At 40.1% G+C, this 23,852-nt stretch overlaps 1 protein-coding gene across 2 annotated transcripts in view; it reads left to right on the top strand.

Annotated features, from left to right (window-relative positions):
* Nucleotides 1-23,852, top strand: part of pvrl2l (PVR cell adhesion molecule related 2 like) — an 87,616-nt gene that overhangs the window by 44,435 nt on the left and 19,329 nt on the right. The window contains exon 7 of one of the 2 annotated variants that reach the window (XM_027016270.3): nt 6,603-18,364. The exons of the other annotated variant lie outside the window; for it this stretch is intronic. Coding sequence (XP_026872071.2) covers nt 6,603-7,165 — 563 coding nt within the window. The 3' untranslated portion in view covers nt 7,166-18,364. Of the gene's footprint in view, nt 1-6,602; nt 18,365-23,852 lie in introns of those variants that run through there. 2 annotated transcript variants of the gene reach the window in all.

The following is a 23,852-nucleotide window of genomic DNA, read 5'->3' on the forward strand; positions in this document are numbered from 1 at the left end:
ATGCCTGTGCAGCTCGACACCTGGACTGGGCTTATCAGGCTCAGCCTGCAGCTCTGCGAGAAATAATCAAGGTAGAAATAGACAAAAGAAAAGGCAGTGAGCACAGAGGGAGGTAGCGCCCTCCCACAATGAAATGAAATGTCAGACTGGAGGATAGCAAGGGTGTCTGGTTGCTGGCAATCATCACTGGAGGTTTTCTTTGGACTTTGTCCCAAACTTCTTTTCATGTAGTGTTTGACCTGGACTTCTGTATTTGCAGGGAGGAAATTCATGATGACGTATTATATGAAATAGTCCTAAATGTAGATCAGGGTGTCAGGGATATATTTCAGCCTGAAGGTGAAATTGTCTTTTCTAAACCTTGATTGAATAAGGTTTACAGATGGGATTATAATATCTGGGTCATAGCTCTAGCTGTGATGACAAGTATGTGTTACTAGCTTGTACAAGCATGTCTGTGTGTACAGTCTAAACTCCAGGACATATTTTTCAGTTATTTTTTCTTTTAAATGAAAGGTAAGCAGTTCTTCACTGCTCTGAAGCAAATTGATTCCTGTGATTCTTCCATGAAGACATTTGGTTTTAAACCCTCTGACTTATTTTTTAGACATTGTGAATCGTTTTACAGCTGCTTTTATGAGATAAATCTTTTGCTCTACCCTTTTACCTGAAAAGGAAAATAACAATTTTACATTTACAGACATGGCAGGCATGGTGCATAATGAACCACTATGTTCCTTCCGTATGCCCCCCAGGGACCTGCTTTAGATGACTAAAGCCAGTGGTACAGTCATATCTCTAGTTGATTGGGGGGGGGGGGGGGTTGATTTGGTGACTGTAGTCAGTGATCCTGTCAAACCACATTTTACATGATTACTAATATTAAATCTGAATATATCCCTCTAACTGTGTGTCTGCCCAACCAGCCTGTCCATCTGTCATTCATGTAGTACACTGTCCTTTATAAAAATCACCGCTTTGGGAAGTACTCGATCTTGTCTGCTATCACTGAAAAAAGGCTGGACATACCTAATAGCCCCAAGACATATGTTGTTGCATGTGTTAATGTTTGCTCATCTGAAGTCTGATTGCCTGGAGTGTTCATAAAAATTCTACAGAATAGGTGCTTGTTTATCGCATCGAATGAGAAAAACGCCCACTTTCAGCACAGCTGGTGAGTCATGTAGGCAACTCCAGATGTCTGTACTTTGCTGTCTTGTTTTCACTGGCGAAAAGGTCTGTAGCTAAAAGCTTCCACATCGATATGAAATCTGATTCAGAATCTAGGTCCTGTGTCATCTGGGCAACAATTTGTTTAAATTTAACATATTTTACAGGGTCCCAAATACTCCTGGATGCATATCAAATGTAAGAGTGTCTTAAAGAGAAAATTTGGTAGCAGAAGGCTTTTACACGTTTTACATTTTGTGTAAAATTCATATTTATGAATGTCAGTTTGGAAATCCAAGGGATCTCTGCCTGGTTTCTCTCAATTTACTAAGCATGACCAGCCTGCATTAGTTACAGACACCAAAGCACACCTTAATCTGAGTGAGTGTCACCTGTGTATTAAATGCTTTTGTCTGTTCTCAGTAGTGTTAGGCTTTGTAATTTGGCAGTAATTCAGCCCGCGCTCCTTAGAACCTTTCAGAAGTCTTCATTATTAGCCATTACCTTTCCCATTGCTGTTGGCGTTCTCTCCTATCAAATTCCCTGCACCGCTGCTCAGTGTTGCAGATCCCTGGCCTGGTGAGATAGTTGGCATTTCGCCCCTGATGTAATGCACTCCGTCATAGCCCTCCCCCCCTCCCCCCACCCGCTCGCACCTCTGATGTGCAGCACACATGGCGGTGGTGGAAGTGGGGGGAATGGCTAGAACTGTGATGGGTGGCTCAGGATTTTTGCCTGATGCACATCGAAAGTGAGAAACGTGTTTGTCAAAAAATGTCTTCTCACTGCTTTCCCTCCCTCTTCATAGGACCATGTTTGTTGGCAAGAAAGTCTCGCTGACAACAGGGTTATTAGCATCTCCTCGGAATGGGAGGGAAGTTCAATTACAAATTGCATAGTGCTTGTTACAAGCCTGCCCCAATGCTTTCCACGAGATTGATGTACGGCCTCATCAATTACACACTATAATGATGCATTTATTTAAAACCAATTTGCTCAAAAAATGTTTTGCTGTAATCAGATGCCTTGGCTTGTTGGATGCAAAAAAAGCCTTTTGACTGTGTCTGTATTATAGGGTTTGAAGCATGACTTTGCTGTTTGCTTCTTGGATGACAGGAGCTGGCACCTCCTTCCAAGGACTTCAGCCAAGACTTTAGCAGTGAACGAAGGGTCAGTGTGAGCTGCCTATGTGTATAAGTCCTTCAGTAAATGACAACCGAGTGTGCAATGTAAGAACCAATATCCCACTGAGAGTGGCCAAGCACCAGGCATGAGATCTGACCTTCTCCCCTACTGGCTGGCCAGTTGGTAACTGATCTCCCTGTATTTTATTGTAGCTTTTGAGACATGCTGTATTATCTCAAAAGCGTATGGACTGTAACGTTAGTCCCATGGATAATTGGAGTACAATGTGAACTTGTACTGAGTTCAAATGTAAGGTGTCATGTTAGGAAAGGCCCACTGAATCTTCCCATTATTGTCAGCTTGTAGAGAAAATGGGTGCTGTTGAACAGTTATGCATTTGGTATATGGTTCACATAAGTTTCACTTTCCAGTAGTCATATCTGGTAGTTTTTTCCAAAGGGTTAGGACTTTTTTAACATGATGCAGTTTTTAACAGAAACATGTACTTATCCATAGAAGACTTTTTACTTAAGAGTGAAGGTTTTTAGAACTGTTACTAAAGGTTTAGTTCATGCTAAAATAAAAGCAGCAGCAATTGTAGTTGTAGATAATGTAGATAAAGAAACAAAATGGTATTAATAAACTCATCAATCTAAGTACAACTTTTTGAAGCTTTTGAAGCCTGGCCAGGCATAAATATTCATGGTGTGAAACCTGGATAGATAACTGATTTGTAAGTGGAAACATTTATAACTGTAATCAAATTCTGTAGCTCAGGCAAGGTACCACTTATTTAAAATAATGACAGCAGTGTGATGAAGTAATCTTAGCTGCCACCTTTATAGTGCTACTAAACATTATAGTCTTTATGACTCAGCATCCTGGCAATCATTTCAATTATATGAAGCTAATATAAACTGATGCACACAGAACGGTCATCCTGCATAAACACTGTAAATGAACCCTGCACATGCACACATTTGCCTTTGTCATAGTGTGCCATCTCACTACTGCCAAATTCATCTTCTGGGAGAATTTCCCCTTCAGAATAGTTTTCTAGCACATTATCGTTGACTTGCTGCAGAATAGTAATGTGCTGCAATTACAGCTCTTGAGAACTAAAGGCGTGCTGAAGGTCAGGAGGGTCCAAGAAGCCCTCCATCCACAGCCATGACGATGTCCGCGCATGGTGATGACCTTCAGTGACCTGCATCGTTCCTCCAGGCTTGGATTCATGCATCACTGGCCTCGCATTGCACTCTTTTAGGCTTCTTTTTTTAGGAGCTAACACCCCCTTCTGCCCCTTGCTCCTCATTCCACTGCTTAGTTTCTTTCCTAGATGGAGAGAGATGAAGGATGGAGAGGCAATGCTAAGCATCCCTCAGCCACTGAAGCTTCCTTCTGGGGCACCTCATGCCCTCTCCAAGCCCTCCAGCCAACACGGTGTCAGGAGCTGTGACTCATAATTTAGCCTGAAAACCTCAGACGTATAAAATCTCTTTCAAAATGCTGGTTACTGTGAAAACAGAAGCTTTCCTTTTATCTATCTATATGTATTTGTATTTAAGCTATATCACACTCAAGGTGGAGAGGTTATAGTGAGCATCAGCATGACTGTGGTTCAGCCAAACATAATAAGTATGATATTCGATATATTAGCACAACCTTGAGTGTGATATTTATTTTATTTTATTTTATTGTACAAGTGCCAGTTGTTAGTCAACAGTAAGTGACAACAGATTATGAGTTTCTTTACTTCATAATTTATTTGGATCTGCCAATACATAGTTCCACATCTGAATGTTTTCGTGCACACTAAGTTGTTAATTTGTGTAGGACTGTGTTACCACCGGGCAGCTACTTTGTATCATGTATATTTACTTGTATGTTTCCATCTATTGTGTGACCACTGAAATTAGAGTCTGTTGACAGTTGCCTTGGTGGCATGTGTGATTCCAGTGAGTTGATAGCTTGATCAGATGCTGCTCTCCAGCACTCCAGGGATGATCCAGTACCTTTTTAACAAGCTTCTGTGCTCTCCTTTACTGCTAACCATTTGTAATTTAACTAAAATATTATTTGTGGAAATATGTTTATCTTTGTGGTGCAGTTTGTTAAAACTTAAGACAGATGCTGATCGTTAATGCAATCAATGGTTAATAGAACACACCTGTAAAGTGATGTGATACATGTGAGTCCCAGGACTGTTATACTTTATATCAGCACTCATGGAATGTCTTTAGTCCAATCAGATTACTTGAACAGATGTAACTGTTGTTTAATTGTTTCTTCTTTAAGTCCTTCTACCCTTTTCACTAGAGTGTGGATCGACATTGTTTTCACTAGATACCTGCATGGTTTGCGAGATGATCTTTCTCTATTGCTGGCTGGTAGTGGCCATAATGCAGGGAGGCTAGCCCATGTGCCTCACCTCTTCTCTTTCACCATGTAGTGGCTGAGCAATGGCCGTTAGGCTCACGGATACTGGCTGCCAGATTGATGAATAATGGAATACTTAGTGGTAGGGGCTTGCAGGGAGAGTGGCTAAATGAGAAAGGCTAAAGTAAATGGTCTGTGTATGTGTATGTTGGTAGTGTTTGTTTGTGTTAAATGACTCATATTCACATTTGAAGGGAATAGATTATCTGAAGAGAGTACATTTTTTTGTTCATATGTAACTGGGAGGTCATTTATTTTGTGCATTTGTTAGGGATTAATTTATTTAGGGTTTCATTTTTAGGGTTTAATTTATTTAGCATCTATGGGTGTGGGAGGACAGGAGAGGGGAAAGAGAGAGAAATATGAGGGAGAGATATTGGGAAAGAAGTGCCCCCCAACCCTTACCCATCTCTCTTCTCAGGCACTATACAGTGCAGACAAAAAGAGTGAGTGAATGAATGAGTGAGTGAGTGAGTGAGGAAAAGAGCATGAGTTTGTATACCTTCACATATACTTAGTACACATTAGTATTCTCTGGAGCATGGGGAATGCATTGCTCACTAGTACTGAATGATTCTGTGTGTGTGTGCGTGCTTGCATGTATGCATGCATGAGACAGAGAGAGGTTGGCTTAAAGATATGGCCAAAAGAGGATGTAATGTTTCAGGAAAAGCTTCTTGACCTGCCAACTGGTCTCAATTCACAATGAGTCAAATTGTCATGGTAACTGGGGAGATTTAAGAAGGCAGAATTGGTGCTGGTCTGACCAGAGCACAGGGTAAGAGTAGAGGAATGGAATGTAAATGTGCTCACAGTGACCCCACACTCTGGTCATGCTGCTCATGGATATCTGTACAGATCTCAGAAGGTTCTTTTACTACTCAAACCTGAGCAGCTCACCTGGTTCTTCAACTTTTTTCCTCTTAATTTGTGTGTATTCAAGCCTGTTGGCTCATCAAAGATAATTACATCATGCCATAAAGTTTTGGATCAGTAACTTCTGCAACTGGCCATTATGCAGGACACATAGTGTTTTTTATAGCCATTCCTGATTACTTAGGTTAAAGTTCAAAGAAAAAAGATTACAGTCATCATATTATATCAGAGGTCCTATCAGAGGCGGAATGGACATTAAAGCTGTATTTTTTCACCTTAACTTGCACAGAGAGCAGCTTCCTGAAATGTGGAACTATATAATTTAATGAATTACTTTACATATAGCACAAGATGTGCCATAATCACTACTATTTCCTGATGCAGACATCTCTTCTGTTATACCCTGTCTTGACAGTGCATTCCATGCAGGTTTTATGGACTGTTGCATGAAATGGAGCCAATCCTGCTTAGGGCAGGTCTCTCTGCTTCTCTCTGCTACTTGTATTGGAATTTTCTGATATTCAACAGGAATGCACACAACTTTGTGACTGACCAATCAGATGAGGTCAGCGGGAGGGAGGGAGGTTGGGTGTTAGCTGTGCTGCATTCTTGTATGAAAGGACGACTCTCACCTTCTCTGCATGACCATAATTTAACAGTCATTTCCTTTCCTTTATCTATTGTGTACCTGGAGCGTGTGGCCGACGTTTTTTAAGTGTGTTGTGTTTTTTTTTTTTCTTTCCTCAAAACTGAAACGAGTGGACCTGGCAAACTTGGCTCACACCATGTAGCTGGGAATGAGGGGGCAGTGAAATAAAAGTAACAAAACACAACAAAAACAGAACCAACCAAACAGTGCAACTCCAACAAAGGGGAAGATTAGCTGTTAAATGCAACTGATGTATCAGCCACCAGCTCTAATGGAGATCAAGACCTGCTAGACCCCGAATGGTGCTCATTTGTTCTTCACCTGTGCCCCCCCTCCCCTACAGAATTGACAGGGGACCCCTCCAGTGTGGGCGTATTGGTAGGAGCCATCCTCGGTAGCCTGCTAGCCCTCCTATTGGTCAGTGCATTGGTTGCTGTGCTAGTGATGCGCAGCCATCGGCAGCGGCACAGGTACTCAAGTGACGGCGAGCAGGGTTCCTACAGCAATAAGGCCCGCCTCTTTACAGGCAAAAAGATCAGCAACAATGGCACAGGGGCCAATAACAATGGGCCCATTTACACATACTGTGAGAGTGAGGCAGGAGCTCTGGCCGAAAAGGGCAGCGAGTTCCCACATGCACCAGCCAGCATTCCTACTGCCCACAAGATACTGCTGAGCTATGAACTGGATGAGGCTGAGCGACGCAAGTTTGCTGCCCTGAACGACAGTATGATGGAGGAGGAGGAGGAGGAGGAGGAGGACCAGGACCAGTATGACGGTTTTGGAGGGCTGCCGCCCAGCTACCATGTCCAACGGCACAATGATGTGTGCAGTATGTATGTGGATGATGACATGGAGTCACAGAGGGACGGGTCCATCATCTCCCGGACCGCCATCTATGTCTGAGGGAACACCAAATGGTTGTGATGGTGAAGCTTTGTGGAGATGTTAACCCTCTACCCAACCAGTTAGAAACACTTTCTGTTTTTCTGTCCTGAGACTTGATGTAAGAGGATGGAATGGAGCTTCAATGGTGAAAATAGGCACATGCTTCCTGTTTTATGGATATAAGCACATAATACAACTGGGGGAGGGGGGTTGAAGAGGGGATGAACAATAAACATGCTTGTCATAGCAACTGTCATTGTGTCTTTCAGTTGAACCATTGCTGGAGAAGGACACAAAAGATTAGTATGAAGAATTTGATTGCTGTTCATAGTCTGTTATTTTCATCTTTTGTCTTGGGAATTCACCCATTTCTGATTTATTCACTCAGATGCCTAGTCAACTCCTTTCTGCAATCCTGTTTTTTTTCTTTCTTTTTTTAAAGTTGAAGGCCTCAATACACTCCAGATTTAGTTCTCAGGGTTGTGTGGGCACCGAAGTCATCAATGCAGATGCAATGCTTTGGGGTCAAATAAGTTGTCTGTTTCATTATCAGTCTGGTTAGGTTCTCATCAACTGATGTGCAGAGATGAGCTGATTTGTGTTGGCTGGGATAAGAATGGATCAAGCTGCAGGCAGTGATCTGCCAGGTCTTGGAGCCTTTGTTCTCAGCACTGCTGATCCGCACCAGCTCTGGAGCTTTCACTTTCTGGTTGGACTTGCTTCTTTTAAGTTCCCCATTTCCAAACATGATCAATGTTTTAGCACTCATTGTTTTAGCCACCCAACCCCAACAACCCCCCTCCACTACCCCTCAGCCACCCCGACTCTGCCCCCTTAACACCATTCGCCAGCTGAGCAGTGTGTTCTGGGCTGTGTTTAATTCAGAAGGCAGAGAGTCTTGTGCATTAGCTGCTAAAGAGGCCTCGTTTGCTGACTAATCCTGTTGTATCCGAACCACAGAAAGCAAATCCCCAAAAGCTGTAGTGGGCTAGACGTAGTATGTGCAGCATGACGCCAAACCCCATGGATGTGCCGAAGCACTCACTGAGGAAGTGATTGAGTTTAAGTGGAAAAAAAAGCTTTGGTGAATTCTCTACAAACAGATGCCTTTTGATTGTTAGGAGTTGCAAAGATGACCATAGAGGCAGGCAAACCTTGATGAGATACAGCAGAGCAGCTGTCATTTGCCGTCTGTCTCAGGCGGGCTTCATGGATGGCTAGCTGTGCTCAGACTGACTTTATCATCAGTCATTCATCCTTGGTATCTTTGCACAGAGCCCCAACTGATAGGGGTTAGACTGAGACTTGCTGCTCTTGGTACACACACACACACACACACACACACACACACAGACACAAACAAACACTACAGCTGGGTTTAAAGTACAGAGAGGATTTGGCCCAAATTAATTTGTTTTGCTGACACGTAACATATATCTCAAAGGATTTTTTTCACATTTAATCTGTGTGATCTTTTCCAATTGGATCAGTGCCAATTTCTTATGCAGTTCTTGATCAGATATCTGATTCATACCAATGTATGCCCAGAGAACTCAGATTTGATTTCATGTTATTTTTATACAATACATTTCATTGCCCAGGTGCCGATGGGTGTTCATTGCTGGTTCTTCTCCCAAACTCACACGGGAGGGCCACTAATGGCAGCTAAAGCAGTAATTGCTATGCGTTTTGCACATGTTCATCTTCTTGCTCTAATCCACTGCAGCTACCTTTCTAAAAAAAATAGTAAATTTTGCAATGGACATATTTATCCCCATTTCATGGTGGACATTCATTTCATAGGTTCATCTACATATATTCATGTCACTGGCTGACATTCATTTCATATGCCGACTGGTGGATATTCATTTCAGTGTTCCAGTGGTGGACATTCATTTCCTTGATTCACTAGTAGAAATTCTTGAAAGGTTGGTACATTTTGCTGTCTGTGGGTACATTTAAGTCATATACCGGATGTTTTTGTTTTTCCAAATGGGCATATGTGGATCCTTTCAGGCCAGAGGTCTGTTCACACAGTTGAAAGATATGGCTGACCGACAAAAATGAATGTGAACAGTCAAGGACAAAAGACAGGATCTAAGCAAATCATCTGTCATGTCCTGCAATGCTAAAGTAGCAGCATGTGTGCACATACCGGTGCAGTGCCAACTTGATGCTGCTCCTTTTAATGTACTGTGAGGTCATATTGAGTACTATTGGAACCCAGCGAGTGCAAAGACTGCAAGCTGATGTAGCTTTGAAGAGCCATTCACCTCCACTGCTGAATTAGTTTCTTACTACCCCCAACAAGTCCCCTCCTGCTTGTGTCATTGCACCTATAAGTATGACTGCAAATGAGCTTTTCAGGAGCTGCTGGAACACTCAGTTGTTCAGGATGAAAATGCAGAAAGTGAATTTGGACAAATATTGTAAAACAATAACAGCTGAAGTTCTTTAAACAGTAATGCTTTCTTTTTGAAGTTACCCAAGTATTGAACATGCCCCGGATATTCTGTGTATTAAAGCAGACAGCAGCAGCTAAAACATAGCTGACAGTCAAGCCACATGAGTCTGACAAGAAGCAGAAATGTTAGAACGGGCATTTTTAAACTTTGTAACCTCAGTGTTGCCAAACAAAAGGTGTTTTTTTTCTGTTCAAATGACTAATTTTAGCAGTATTTTTGATTAAATGTATGGTTGATTTTCCAAAATAGTACAAAATGTACGTTGTATAACAGGTGTTGATACAATGTTCTCATTTGCACAATTTCAGGGTAAAACCAGAATACACAGAAAAAAATCAGTTACCAAGTAGGGTTTGTTCTGAATAGCTACTATATTAATCAATGACTTTCTTGAAATGTAATAATGTATTTATGTGATGTGTATTAACAGACAGTCAGAAGTCAATGTAAGTGCCTACCTATATGTTTAATTTGCTCACTTTCTAAAGACTTTTATGAGAGCAAGGTTTTAAAATTCAAGTTTAAATCAGTAGAAAATGCATTGCAGGATTCACTGCCTGCTTCCCATCAATAATTTTAGGGGTAGAAAAAAGAGAGATTGCCTGGTCTAGAGCAATTTTCCCCATAATAATACTGTACCCCATAATAAAATTGCACCATGGTAACATGCAAGCCTATTTGGAGGCCTTTTCTGATGGAGCCAGCACATGTGGGCTACTTAGCCAGTCCAGTGTGATTTGCCATTCATTTGGCTTTGCTGACAGTAATGTGTATTGTGCTCTGTCAGAGTGCCACATTTAGAGGAGAATAATACTGGTTTCAGTCAGAGCAAGACTATAACAGAATTTCTGTCTTTGGACTTTATAAATAATGCAAGTGACACAAAACTGTTCATATCACAAAATCATCACTGCTTCTTCTTGTTTTGTTTTTGTTTTTTTAAACTGAAATCTGTGAAAAGGTATTGCTATTAATTAATTGAGATAACAGTTTCATTTTGTGAGGTGTCTGTGGTGTGTATCTTGATGTGTGGTGTGCCTGTATTTTATATACTGTGAATGTATTTACCAAGAAATTATTTGGGGGGGGAAAGGTTATTTATCAGTGCTGTAAATTACAGCTGTGCTTTGGTCTGGCTGACACCAAATGGGAGTAGGTGCAGAAAAAAAATCAGAGCAGTTTTGAGTGACCTCAGACGCCTTGATACAGGTGATGTTCACAAACAGGTGGAAGGATGAAGTGAGTTGGGCATCCACAGTTGCGCCTGACAGACACTGCTCCGAAAAGTACATGTCCTACAGAGAAAACACCCCTACAAATGCATTGTTTCAGTTAAAATAAATATGTATTACTTAACACTGACATCACCTTATATAGAATCTGAGCTGGGGGTTCCAGAAGACAGCCCCATCCAGGTGTCCCGGTGAGTGGAGCAGCACCATGGCAGAAGGCGTTGTGGTTTGCCAGTTCTGGAGCCGTTCCCTGCCCCTTCAGTCATTTCAAAAGCAGGAGTGGAGCACAACAGCTCTGATTCCTGTCCGCCTGTAATCTCAAAATAACCAAACAAAAGCCTTGAGACAAAAAAGCAACATTTTACTTGCCATATCTCTCTATCCCCCTTCTTACTTGTACATATTTTGATTAAGTTTGAAAAAGCATCACTAATTTATGCAAATTCACAATAATCATGTGTCAAATGGCCATGGTTCACCTGTGTTTATTTTAGATCTGTTGCATTTTATGTGCCAGGCCTCATTTTTTCTTACTTTTTTACACGCAATATCTACAGATTTAGATCTTTAATCTCTTCGACCCATAAGAAATGGTTTAACAGATATAAAATAATAAGCCTCTCTCACACTCACACTGTGAGTGATTTGTACACTGTGTTTAAGAAAAATGAACACATTAACTTAAGTTTTGTCACATTATGTCACATTATTTTTGCATTCTGCTTGTAATTAAAATTTGTTGGATTTCTGTTACATCAAAATTGCATTTGTGTTTAAAATGACCCGTGGATACATTTTCCAGTTGTTTACCTTTATTGGATGTGAAACACTGAAATGGAATATGAAATTCTGTAAAAGCAGTTTGAGTTCATTCACTTTTGACACATCAGTATTGCATTTAGGTGCTGCTGACTAGCCTGAAAAGATTAAATCAGTGTGATGAAATATGGATTAATTCAACATTATAGAATTATATGAAAATATCACGTCATGTTAAAAGATGACTAGGGTGGATGTGATTATGCTTGGCTATAAACAGTAAAAGTGTCATCATTCAGTAGTTGTATAGTAGACCCTCTAGTATATGATACCTGCTATAGAGTCCTTCAGCACGCTGGTCTTGCAAAATTGTACGGCAGTACATGATAGGATGGTAACCAAATAGGAACAGGAAGGACAAGAAAAGATTTGATGTTGAGCCAGCAGGAATGGACAAGGCAAGGCAAAATGTAAATGATAAATAAATATATAGTTGACTGTAATAGTTGGAAATATGTAAATATGCTGACTGCCCTAAATTCAAGGTGTTACACGTGAAGCTTACAATCTTTTTGCCATATTAGGCATTTGATAGTGGTCAAAAATCCCTGATTAACTTTCAATCTACTAGAAGGCAAAAGCAGTGTATGCGACTAAACAATTTTGAAAGTATTAGACTTAAAACTTTATGATTAGACTACACTGTGTGCAAATATTTATGAAGGATTGTCTGTGCATGGTGCCTTGCAGAGTATCACAGGACAAGAAGATTAACAAACTTTAAATTAACCTTTGATCTCTGAGTTTACTTAATTCCACTTGGCATACACACACTTATTGGTTCCACAACAGCCAACATGGATGAGTAGAATGATCGGGGTAATGTTTCTTATTCCAGTCCATTGGGACTTGAAATCGATCGCTACATATGCAGACTGTTACTATATGCTAAAAAGGTAACACAGCAAAGTTAGCAAAAGATAAACTTGCTTGAGAAGACAGGGATGCCTGCCCATTTCTAATGTGAAGAAAGCAGGGTTCCCAGTGGTCAATTTCTGGAATACCCAGAAATTTTAAAAAAGAATGTTCCACCTATGGAAAGTCAGAGGATTTGATCATTTTTTGGGTCAAGTCACGGAATATCAGGGAATTTTGTAGTAACTTATTTATTACCCGTTTAACAATGGCATACTGTTTTTCTGTTCTGTTCATGGACATTCAGCATTGTAGTCAGGGAAAAGTCTGGGAATTTGGCACCTGACTTGTGAAAAGCTGAGGAGGGCCAGTGCCCCTTAGAATCATAATTGGGTAGGAAGAATGTATTTGTATTTGTTATAATATCATATCCCTAACCTAAATGATGAAATATTGAATTTTAGAATGTCGCGCTTAACTAAATGTCATTCCTACCACATCCTAGCTGCATATAAAGAAACTGTACAAGCTCATTCTGGTTAAGTAAATCTGAATTGTAAAACAATAATTGACCTTGCATAAATAGCACTGAAAGATTTCTATTCATAATATCTTTAATTCACTAATGAAGCAGTAATATGAATGTTGGTCTATGCAGACTGTAAGAATTATAAGATTCATGGTAATATTTATGGTATGAAACTACCAAACTACTTAAGCCACATATATCTTTTTAAAAGCCCTGTTTAAAAAAAAAAAGTGGTTGAGATCTTGTTGCCATAACACTGAAGTGGTTGCAAGCATAAGTCAAGCTTGTTTAATTTAGGCATTGGACACTGTCAAGGATGTGCCTTGTCTCCACTTCTGTTCTTGATGTTCATAGACAGGACAGCAAGGTGTGGCCAACCACAGGAGAACTTTTGGCAGGGGGACTGAGAGCTTGCTATTGTTGCTGAATTGCTGCTATTGTTGCCAGATGTTGCCTTCCTGGCTTCCTCATATGGAGATCTTCAGTGCAGACATGAGAGGCTTGCAGATGAGTGTGAAGCACTCAGTAGGAACCTGAGGCCATGATTATCTCATGGAAAAGGATGGCATGCTCCCTCCAGGTATGGGGGCACAGCCACCTGGAAAGAGCTGAACTATCTCAGGGTCTTGATCACAAGTGATGGGAAGAGAGGGATTGTGAGATCAACTTTAGGCTCTGTGCAGTGGCAGCAGTCATGTAGTCCCTGTACTGGACTGTAGTGGTGAAGAGGGAGCTATAATGTGAAGCTCTCAATTTAGTAGTTGATCTAGTAGTTGAGAGGAGCCAATTGATATGGTTTGGGCATCTGGTAAGGATGCCCCTGATCACTTCCCATTGGAGGTATACCAGGCATAGCATGGAAGCCTCAGGGTAGACCCAAGAGATCCAGCAGCCACTGAAGGCTCTGGAAAAGCCTGGCGATTCCCCAGGAGGAGGTGGAGGATGTGGCAGAGGATGGATACTGGGGATTCTCTGTGCACTCTACTGCCATTATGATCCTGAAATAGATTAAATTGATGAGGAGATGAGATTTCATCAGGGAAACTAGCAAAATGTACTACATTTTGACAGTTTGAGCAGGGTTTACCAATGAAAACTACAGCAACAAGCACATGCTAATCAGATAAAATATATAATTCTTAAATTAACCATGTATTTCAGAAGTGGTCAAGCAACTGTTATTTGAGTGACCCTCCTTTTCAGATTACATGCCTATTATTTATTTTTATTTGTGGAGGCATTCTGTTTTATTACTTCGCACTGGCCTATTCATATGGTATTTTAAACTGCAAATATAAAATCTTCATTTTAAGGGGGTTCCACATTTTTCATAGCCTAGGGCCACAAAGAAGCTTCATTCAGCCCTGGGTATATTACTGATGCGTGGTCACAACATAGAGGTTATTTCTTTACAACTCCACTCTTGAGTATAACAGTTGAGTATCAGGATTAGAGTGAAATGGACCAAGTCAAAAAAAGCAAAAGTGACCTCAGTAATGATCACAGATCACTATTTTGTGTCCTACAAATAAGGATATTCCCATATATAGTATAGTAGATTTCTCACTAGTGAATTGTTAGTTCTATGCCTCTGTTCTGTCCCATTTCTCACATGCTTCTATAGAAATTAATGATTTAACAGTTCAGTCATGCTAGGCATATAATCACTTCTTCCACATCATTGCATTACTACATGCCATGTAGCTGAATGATTACTTAAATCCCAAGCCAGCAACTTGCACTGGTAGAGCCACACAGTGAATTTTTCCCATTTTGCCACCCCAGCCCATTTGTCGACTAATCCAACATGCTGCTGTGATGCCCGGCTACTGCTGCTGTTCTCCTTAGCTGAGCGCAGGCAGATGCGCTGTGCCTCATCTCTGAGGGCCACTTCAGGCTCTGGCATTTGTCACCTTGACAACACTCCAGCCAGCGTTTTGCCACCACCTTAAGTTCTGGGCTAGCTCTACTCATTCTTGGGCCTTTCCCACCTGTGCAGGCAGTTCCACTGCTATAAGAGGCAACTTTGCATTTTCTACTTGTTTTATTATCTTGCCATTATATTTTGTTTAAGACTTTGATAGGTGTTTTTGGTCAAGAACATTTCTGTTGTTTTCAAATTGTTTAATAGGGTGTCAATGGAAAAGTAGAAATGGAACAGCAAAAGAGTGAGTAGTGTTGCAGCTATCAAGCCCTTCTGCCTTCTTCCCTTCTCTCTTAAGATAAGATCTAAATGAATCTCCTATTGACAGCTACTGAGCTCTGTTGGGATAGGGACTGATGAATGGGAGATGGTGAAATGTTCCAGCAAGCCTTCTGTTTAGGTAGTTTCTACTGAGCTGATTTTGTGATGAAAAACAGGTGCCCTGCCACCAGTTGCTGTTTTGGAAGATGAAATCGTATTGCGTACAAAGGCTAAGCCTTGAGGAATGTAGGTCTGCTCTCTCACTTTCTCACACTGTCTTACTCTTATTCTTTTTCTCTCAGTCTGCCTCTCTCTCCCAATTGCCCAGTCTCCCTCTCTCCCACGCACTCTCCCTCTCAATATCCGTTTTCTTTCTTTTTTCTCTCTCTTCTCTCTGTCTCTCCAGTTAGGTTCATTTATGTGAGTATTACCAAAGCAATGAAATGCCAACCGTAGCTACTCTATAACCTTTTTGTTCTTAAATTTCTCACAGGCCTTCAGACTGCATATCTGACTCTCCTATAGCATAACTGTGATTTTGCTGTGCTGGTTTAATGCGTAACAAAGAACTGAATGTAACGAGGTCTGCATAAGTGCCGATGGGCATGGAGCAGGACGCACAGACCCCCTTGTCTGTGAAAGACGGTTATTAACATAAAACGTGGACAACAATGGCACTCACATATAACATCTAAGGATAACATAATTAAACATTTAACACTAAACAATGAACACGTACACATCAATGAGTGACAAACACAAACCCACGTTACTGCTACAGCGATGTCCACAGAGATTGATTTAAACACAAAGTAGCGACAATGACCAACACAGGGCACACACTGACAGGGGTTTAAACAGACTGACAAACACGTAACATTCAACCTAGTACAGGTGGGCGTGCTTACAACAACACAACTGCGAGTCCCCTTACACGCGACGGGCCGTGCCACATGACTCATGGGGGGAGGAATGTTCCGTGATACTGAACATGTCTGGTTTTCATTTATCATTGGCATACTCTCATATGTGATTATTTGTGTCATGATAAATAATTACATTTCAAACTGATAATTGTCATCCAAATGGGCATTAAAAAAAAACTGCACTAATTCAGTCCCAGAAAGAAATGAGCAATAAGGCAAATTGTGATAAACGAAAAAGGAACCAGAAAAAGGCAGTCTGCCAGTGTTTGAGTTTTTTTTTTTTTTTTCCAATTTTACCTCCCCATAAGGATGGCATATATATAGCTGCATCATGACCAAGTGCTAAATTTGAAATAAACAAGATTGCTCATATACCACTTTTCACCTTCAAGTCCAGATTTTCAACATTGCTTTCTACAGACACACATTTTACACCCTCACCCTCACCCTGTGCAACCTGTTCCCAAGGAAAAAAAAGAATCAGAAGCTATTTCATTTCTTAGTTATTACCCTTCTACTCTGCCTTGCTGGATTCCTTTGAACTTTATTCAGAGTAAAACTTTTGTTCATTTCAGCAGTATGCTATATGTCGGTTTCTGTATGGAGGCCCTTTAAGGAAACACACTCCCAAAATGCTGGTTTTCATTAGTGTTCAGGATAACAATCTCCCATGTAATTTTGCTTTTTATTCTACCCCCCTAATGACTCATGCAGTGCTAGCAAACCAAATAAAAAAGTCAGTTTGCCAAGTTTTTTCTGCCCAAATATAAAAAACACAAACTGGTAGCACTGTTTTTTTCTTTAAATTAATAGGTGGCAGGTTATGGTGGAACACCTGTTTGGGTCTCTGGTGATCTCAGTTGACTTATGTGTTTCCACAGCCTGTAGGGTTATTGAACTCATTAAGAACCAGCGTAGGGTGTGCTTTGCCATGCCAGATTTTAAACAAAGCCACAAAAACATTGATGTTATTATATGTTATATAACGTTATATGTTATAATGTTATAACATTGATTATATGGTTTAAGACAAAATAGGAAGACCTTGTTGAGATGGAATTCTTACTTATACTGCTGTTCAAATTCAGAAGACATGAGTGAGTTGCTGTCATTAGAGATGAGAAAGATGAGCTGCAGGAATGCATAACTCAAAAATGAGTCCTTTAACTACACAACAGTAAGTATAGTGATGCACTAAAGAATTTACTACTGGTAAATTTCTAGCTCCAAACATTCTGAAGGAGTATGACTAAACCCACTCATATTTGGACTATTCTGGGAAGAAGATGTTTTCTCAGCAAATCTTAAATTAAAAAAAACATTTAATTAACTGTTTTAAATATTTACTATACTAGTTGCAACTATTTACATTTACATTACATGATCGTTTTTCCGTTGAAGGATGGATTTGCCAGGGATTTGTTACAGCATTCTCTAGATAAAAAGCTTTTATTCAAGATAAATAATGAAGAATATCTATTGCCCAATATGGAGTATATTGCTCACTTATAAAATGGAAAGGAGTAATATGGGCAACTGTAAAACTGAGCTTGCTCTCATCAAGACCATACCCAGAAGCTATTGGGGCCAGAACAAAAAGCTATCTGGTTACTATGTTATTGACATACCTAATGGTTTATATATGCAGGGCTAATGGACAAGCCATTATTAGACTATTACAGGTGGTATATCTGTGTGAGTATGGTATGCTTTCTTTAGTTCTTGTGTGTTTTTTATATAATTTAAAATGTAGTTGTTGTGGGTGGGTAGGTGTGTGTGGGTAGGTTTGAGCACAACAGGCTAATATTTCCTTTTCCCTTGACTATAGTAACTATTTTCAGATATTTGTTTTGATACATTGTTTTGATTGAATGCAGTGTTATCTGGGGTGTAGCTTCATTGCTGAAGGGCAAATGTCCAGGACATTTGGGTGATTTTCCTCATCAAGCACACCTATTTCAACTCAACAGTCAATGGTCTGCTTCAGTTGGTGTGCAGAAAAAATCAACACACTCTGTGGCTTTCAGTCCTCTATGACTGGAATTGGACATCTATGAGATTGCTGAACCAAACTTGGCACTGGTGTGAACAACTATGAAAAAGATTTATGTTTGGGATATAGGTGCATTAATCTATATGGGTTATGACTGCATATTTTGGTTTGGGAGCATGCTATGATCCCAGATTGTCATCCATTTCCCTTTCTCGTTTTGTGTGTGTGTGTGTGTGTGTGTGTGTGTGTGTGTGTGTGTGTGTGTGTGTGTGTGTGTGTGTGTGTGTGTGTGCGTGCGTGCGTGCGTGCATGCCAAGATTGCAGTGGCACTGTTTCACCGCAATTTGCTGTCTGATAAATCAACTCAATACAACAGGCACAACACATATGTCATAGCTGCTGTCAATAAAATTAAAAAGCAGTCAGCATAATCTTTTACAGATTCATATTTATTATGTGCTTTAAACCAGGCTTTACACAAGCCAGTTTTGCAGGAAAATTTACAATGGCAAATCTTCGACTCGTTATTGCAACAACTTCTAGCCTACTTTAGAGTGTCAATTAACTTTTCCAAGTGTGAAAAACTTTTGCAAGAAATTTCATTGGTGAAATTTCAGTATGAAAAGACTAGGAAAAGACTTGATATAAGGGGCTAATAGCAATTCTGAATTAAGTAATCTTTAAAAACGTAATATTCTCAGCAAAGCAGGCTGACAGAAGGTACACCACTACTGAAATGTGTTATTTAAATACTGAAAATGTGCTTGACTAAACAAAATGACATTTGCAAACTTGTTTGATTCATTTTAAAAAGTTACATTTGTGCACAATGTGATTTTGTTGCAATTGGGATGCAACACTGCTGAAAGCCTCACAAGATAGGCAAAAATAAACTTACCTAACTGTGTCAGCATCACAAGAGGGCAGTTGATATAATTTTGAATAATGTCATGTTAATCCACTAAAATGTTTTTGCATTGTTGAGCAAAATGTTTATCAAGGTTCCTTCCTGCATGTCATCTGTGGGATAGACCTCAGTAAACTTGCACCTTTGGAAGTGGGAATCAAAACTCAATGTCCATGCAGTTCTGTTAATTTCATCATAGCTATTAATCATTGAGTTTGCTATGTTTATATGCATCACCTCTAATTCTTGCTCCAAATCCAGTCCATGGTTATGCTGATGCTGTCTTGATTTCATCTAGGCAAGAATGGAATTAGAAAACATGCTTTCAGGCAATGAAAAAAATTCAGAAATGGTCAGGTCTAGAAGTAGCTTTTAGAAGAAGTCTATAAGAAGCTTTTTTATGAAAAAAGCAGTGAAGGAAGACAGTAATGTACTTCTAAGACTGATGAACCTTCTGCTTTCTGTATCTTAGGCTAGCCTGTCAGACATGAGACCAACAGATTTCTTGATCATAAATTACCTTAGTAGGAGAATGGAGCCATCAGGTAGCCTAATAGCCAAGTACATCAATTCATACGTAGACGAATTTGTTGATGCATCACCTCTCCCTGGTGTTATGAAACTGCAAGCAATAAGACTACACTGTCTTAAATACAACACGAATGAAATGGATTTATATTACAAGAGAATCTCACATGGTCAGTAGGTTGAAAAGTGAAGATGTCTATGTAAGGGAAATAGATCAATTTTTGGATTTAAAGTGGGCATGAAACACAAGATGTAGCTAGCATAGTTTACAAGAGGGATTCTCAGTCTTAAAAATCCTTATAGGTGTAACACTGTCAGTGAAGTTGGATTAAAATAATAAAACACCTAATTTAGACTGTATCGCCATCTTGTCCTATCGTAAAATATGACGTCATGAGGTTGGATTTCTTGAAAACCTGACCTAGCTACAATAGCTAACATTAGCTTCAAAGACGTGTGATTTAAGATAGAAATTTCACGAACGTCTTGTCGGCTAGCAAACAATATTGGGAGCTTGATAACCGCTAGCTAGGTTAGCTAACTAGCAGGCGTAACCTACTAGCTTCCAAACTGATGAACTGCTTTTATCAGCCTGACAACAACTGTGGATATTAACGTCATCTTAAATTAGTGAATTTCCGAAAGAAGACTATTTCATTTATGCCGACGTTACAAACCACTCTGTCCCGTTTTACATGCTAAATGGCTATCGTTAGCTTAGGATTTGAGGGTGTACGAACGTTATAACGTGTTTTTCATTATGTCGTTCATCCAAAAATATATTCCATGTGATAATGAGCAGTAGTTTATCATTAAGTATCTCACAGTCTATACTGATGCCACTATCAGTGATGAAGTTCTTATTTTCCGTGTTAAAAAATGTTTTATAGATTCTCCCAACTAATTATTGTCTTACACTGGGGTACCCGTCCATCCATGCCCCTTTCTGTTTGATAACCCTTTACAATATCTGAAATCACTTTGCACATATTCTTAATGACTGCACCTCTTAGAAGGAGAGACAGCGACCGGCTTGTGGACCCAATAGAAACGCATATCCCATATAGGCTTATACTAGATATGAAAATCTTTAAGCACTACAAACTCCAAAGTGCTTGAATACTAAACTGTAGTCTTCATAGGAACTACAAATACATCAGATATTATTTACATCTCTGTGCCTCAAAAGAAAGATTTTTTTAAGTCATGTGCCTTTTACTTATACATAAAAAGAAAAAAAAGATTTTTGTTGTCTTTGGCAGACTTAAAGTGCATGTACTTTGCATTGGAGGGTTGCACATGATAAAGATCAAACAGTTGGCAAAACACTGTTCCATCATGGCCATCATAGGAAGCAGATGCTGGAAAAAACTTCTGCTATTCTTGAACTTTGTTATCTAAAATGAACTGAGGAGCTGTACTTCATGTTGGACATGTACAGAAATTTTGTTTCCTGTTGGTATTTGTAATGAATGTGTAATCAATTAAAAAATCACAAAACTTCTTTACCTGCTTTCTTGTGTTCTCTCAATGTAACGAAGGCTGAAGACAGCCACCATAACCAGGACTTGAACCCAGGGCTGACGGGAGGTATGTACGAGCGCTGACCACTGGACCAAAGAGCCCTCCCTATCCCCTACTCTCTCTCTTGCTCCATGTCTCCCTGCTTTCAGATACGTAGTCCCAAACACCCCCACACTACACTGGTAAACACACTCTCTCTCCTGGATTAAGTTTCCAGTCCCGTGTGCAGAGCCCTGGGCATGGTATTCCGAGTGAAGGTGTGTGTGTGTGTGTGTGTGTGTGTGTGTGTGTGTGTGTGTGTGTGTGTGTGTGTTGGTGGGTGGAGAGAGAGATAGAGAGAGTGTGTGTGTGTGTGTGTGTGCTCAGCGTGAGAAAGACACAAAAGGTGAGAGGAAGAGGAGGAGGGTGAGAGACAGGTAGGTGGAGTGAGGGAGGTGTAATAGGGAAAGAGACAGAAGGATGTGAACAATTATTTTTAAAAGGGAGGAATGGAAAACAGGAAATAGAAGAGGTTATAAAAGAGGAGAGAGAATCCCTGTCATTTGAGGTGCACATAATGCTATAATAATAATAATAATAAATAATTATTATTATTAATTATTATTATTAATTATTATTATTTAAAAAATAACAATAAAAGTACAGATTGTCTTCAGGTTCTTGACTTCAATATACAGAATTTTGAACGAGTTCACAGTGCTCAAACTTAATGGTATCGCACTTTGATGTTGAGCTCTGCATAGAGGGTTAGGAAGGGAACCCCATACAACAGCATTTAACATTGAAAGAATGAAAAGCTAGAATGCTATGAACAGAATTGGGTTAACTTGTGTGTTGGGATACACTACATTAATTTGTTAATATTGTGCATTAGTTGTTAACAGTAATGACATGACAGCTATTTATTTGTAAACTAAAAGGGCAAAACATCTCTTGGTTACTGAGAGGCTAGACTTAGAATGTTATGTTTATACTTTCCATATTACATATAGATAGTTTATGTATATGTGCATGTATGTGTGTGTGAGTGAGAAGCAGAGAGACCTCAGTGTGGCTGGAATCTCACGTCCCCTTGCTGTTGAAGTGAGCTAAAACTGATATAACCTCTTCAGTGCCTCTGTGCTCTCTCACCTCACTCTCTGTCCATCTCTCTCAGAGAACAGAGGGCTGACCACTTTCTGAGGTGAAATGGAAGGAGTCCTTTCGTTTGGTGCATTTTATATCATACAATATAGATCGCATGTAGCCAGTTTCTGGAAATGTCCACAGAACCACTGTTGACCAGAGCTCATTTATGTGGCAGGCTGTTCCCAACACATCATTCACCTTGACATGGTGAAGCATGGATGTGGGTGTTCAGCTATTGCAAGTTTATCAGGTTGAGTGGTGCTGCTAAGGTTTTTGCATGTGTCAGTGTCAGTGCTGGGCAGAGCTGCCACACAGAAATATCCAGCTAGAATGCAGCCCCGTAGTCAGAAACTGGCCACAGATGAAGGCCTGGAGCGTAATGCTAGACTGCATGACAACAGATGGGACATTGACTCTTAACTTTGTCTTTTTAGCTTGAAGAGCCTTAAATACCAAATATTTAAAATTTTTCTTTGGGGGCATTTAATAGTTCATACTATTTTTGTAATTTTAGACCTAAAAGTTTATGATGATGTTATTTTAGGGTAGTAATTGGAATATTATTAGGTATTTTTCTCACATTATAGGTTAACCAGTAATAAATGGAACACTTCATACCATTAATGTGACCTGTGATTTTGCCTATGACCTGGTAGTGTGGTTCATGCAGAGGATTCCTTTAGTGAAACGTAAGCGTAGGCTTGTCATTATATTCTTTAGATGTGAGAAATCTGCTCAGTACAGCAATACTGACACTGCGTTGTGTGGTATATGACAGGAAGCTCATTCCAGGTTTTTAGAATCAGCTCATCTTTGAGTTTAGGTTTTTAAATTTCTGTCCACTTGTGTTCATTTGCTAACTCTGTTCACTGACTTTCCAACTTCCCATTCAATGACTTGAACTTACTCACCCACATGTCAAACACCTTCAGGTCAGTAACTTCCTCCTCAAAATCTCCAATGAGACCAGGGGGAATAATGTCAGGTGGGCTTCATCCATTGTACTCTCATGTACATAAATGATGAATTGGAAAAATAGCCAATGTAGGCAAATGTAGCCAATGTAGACAAACTGCATGTAGACAAACAGTGAAAGACACACTACACACACACACAAAATGGGGGGCTGGAACAAGCAAACCCAGTATGGAAGAAATGGTTACACTACAGGATTTCTTGGCCTGTGCTGCACCACTGACCCCTGCAACACACACACACACACACACACACACACACACACACACACACACACACACACACACACACACACACACACACACACACACACACACACACACACACACAAAAAAAAAAAAGCAAGTGTAGCCGTCCAGGCCATTTAGCGTGATGAGCAGTCAGGATTGTGTGCTGTACCTGCACTGATGACAGGCCATCAACAATGTTGTGTATTGACTTGTCAAAGGCAGCAGCTGTACACCATGAATACAAAAACACTGTTGGATACAAAATTGCACTACCAGGATAACCCAAACACCATGCATGCACACACACACACACACACACACACACACACACACACACACGGCCTTCTGCAGTACAATTCTAAATATTAGCCATGCGCATTATGTAAGAGTCTCTAATGTGACTTATTAT

This window comes from Electrophorus electricus, chromosome 2, assembly GCF_041902795.1.
Source record: "Electrophorus electricus isolate QZ-2024a chromosome 2, ASM4190279v1, whole genome shotgun sequence".
NCBI classification, from domain to species: Eukaryota; Metazoa; Chordata; class Actinopteri; order Gymnotiformes; family Gymnotidae; genus Electrophorus; species Electrophorus electricus.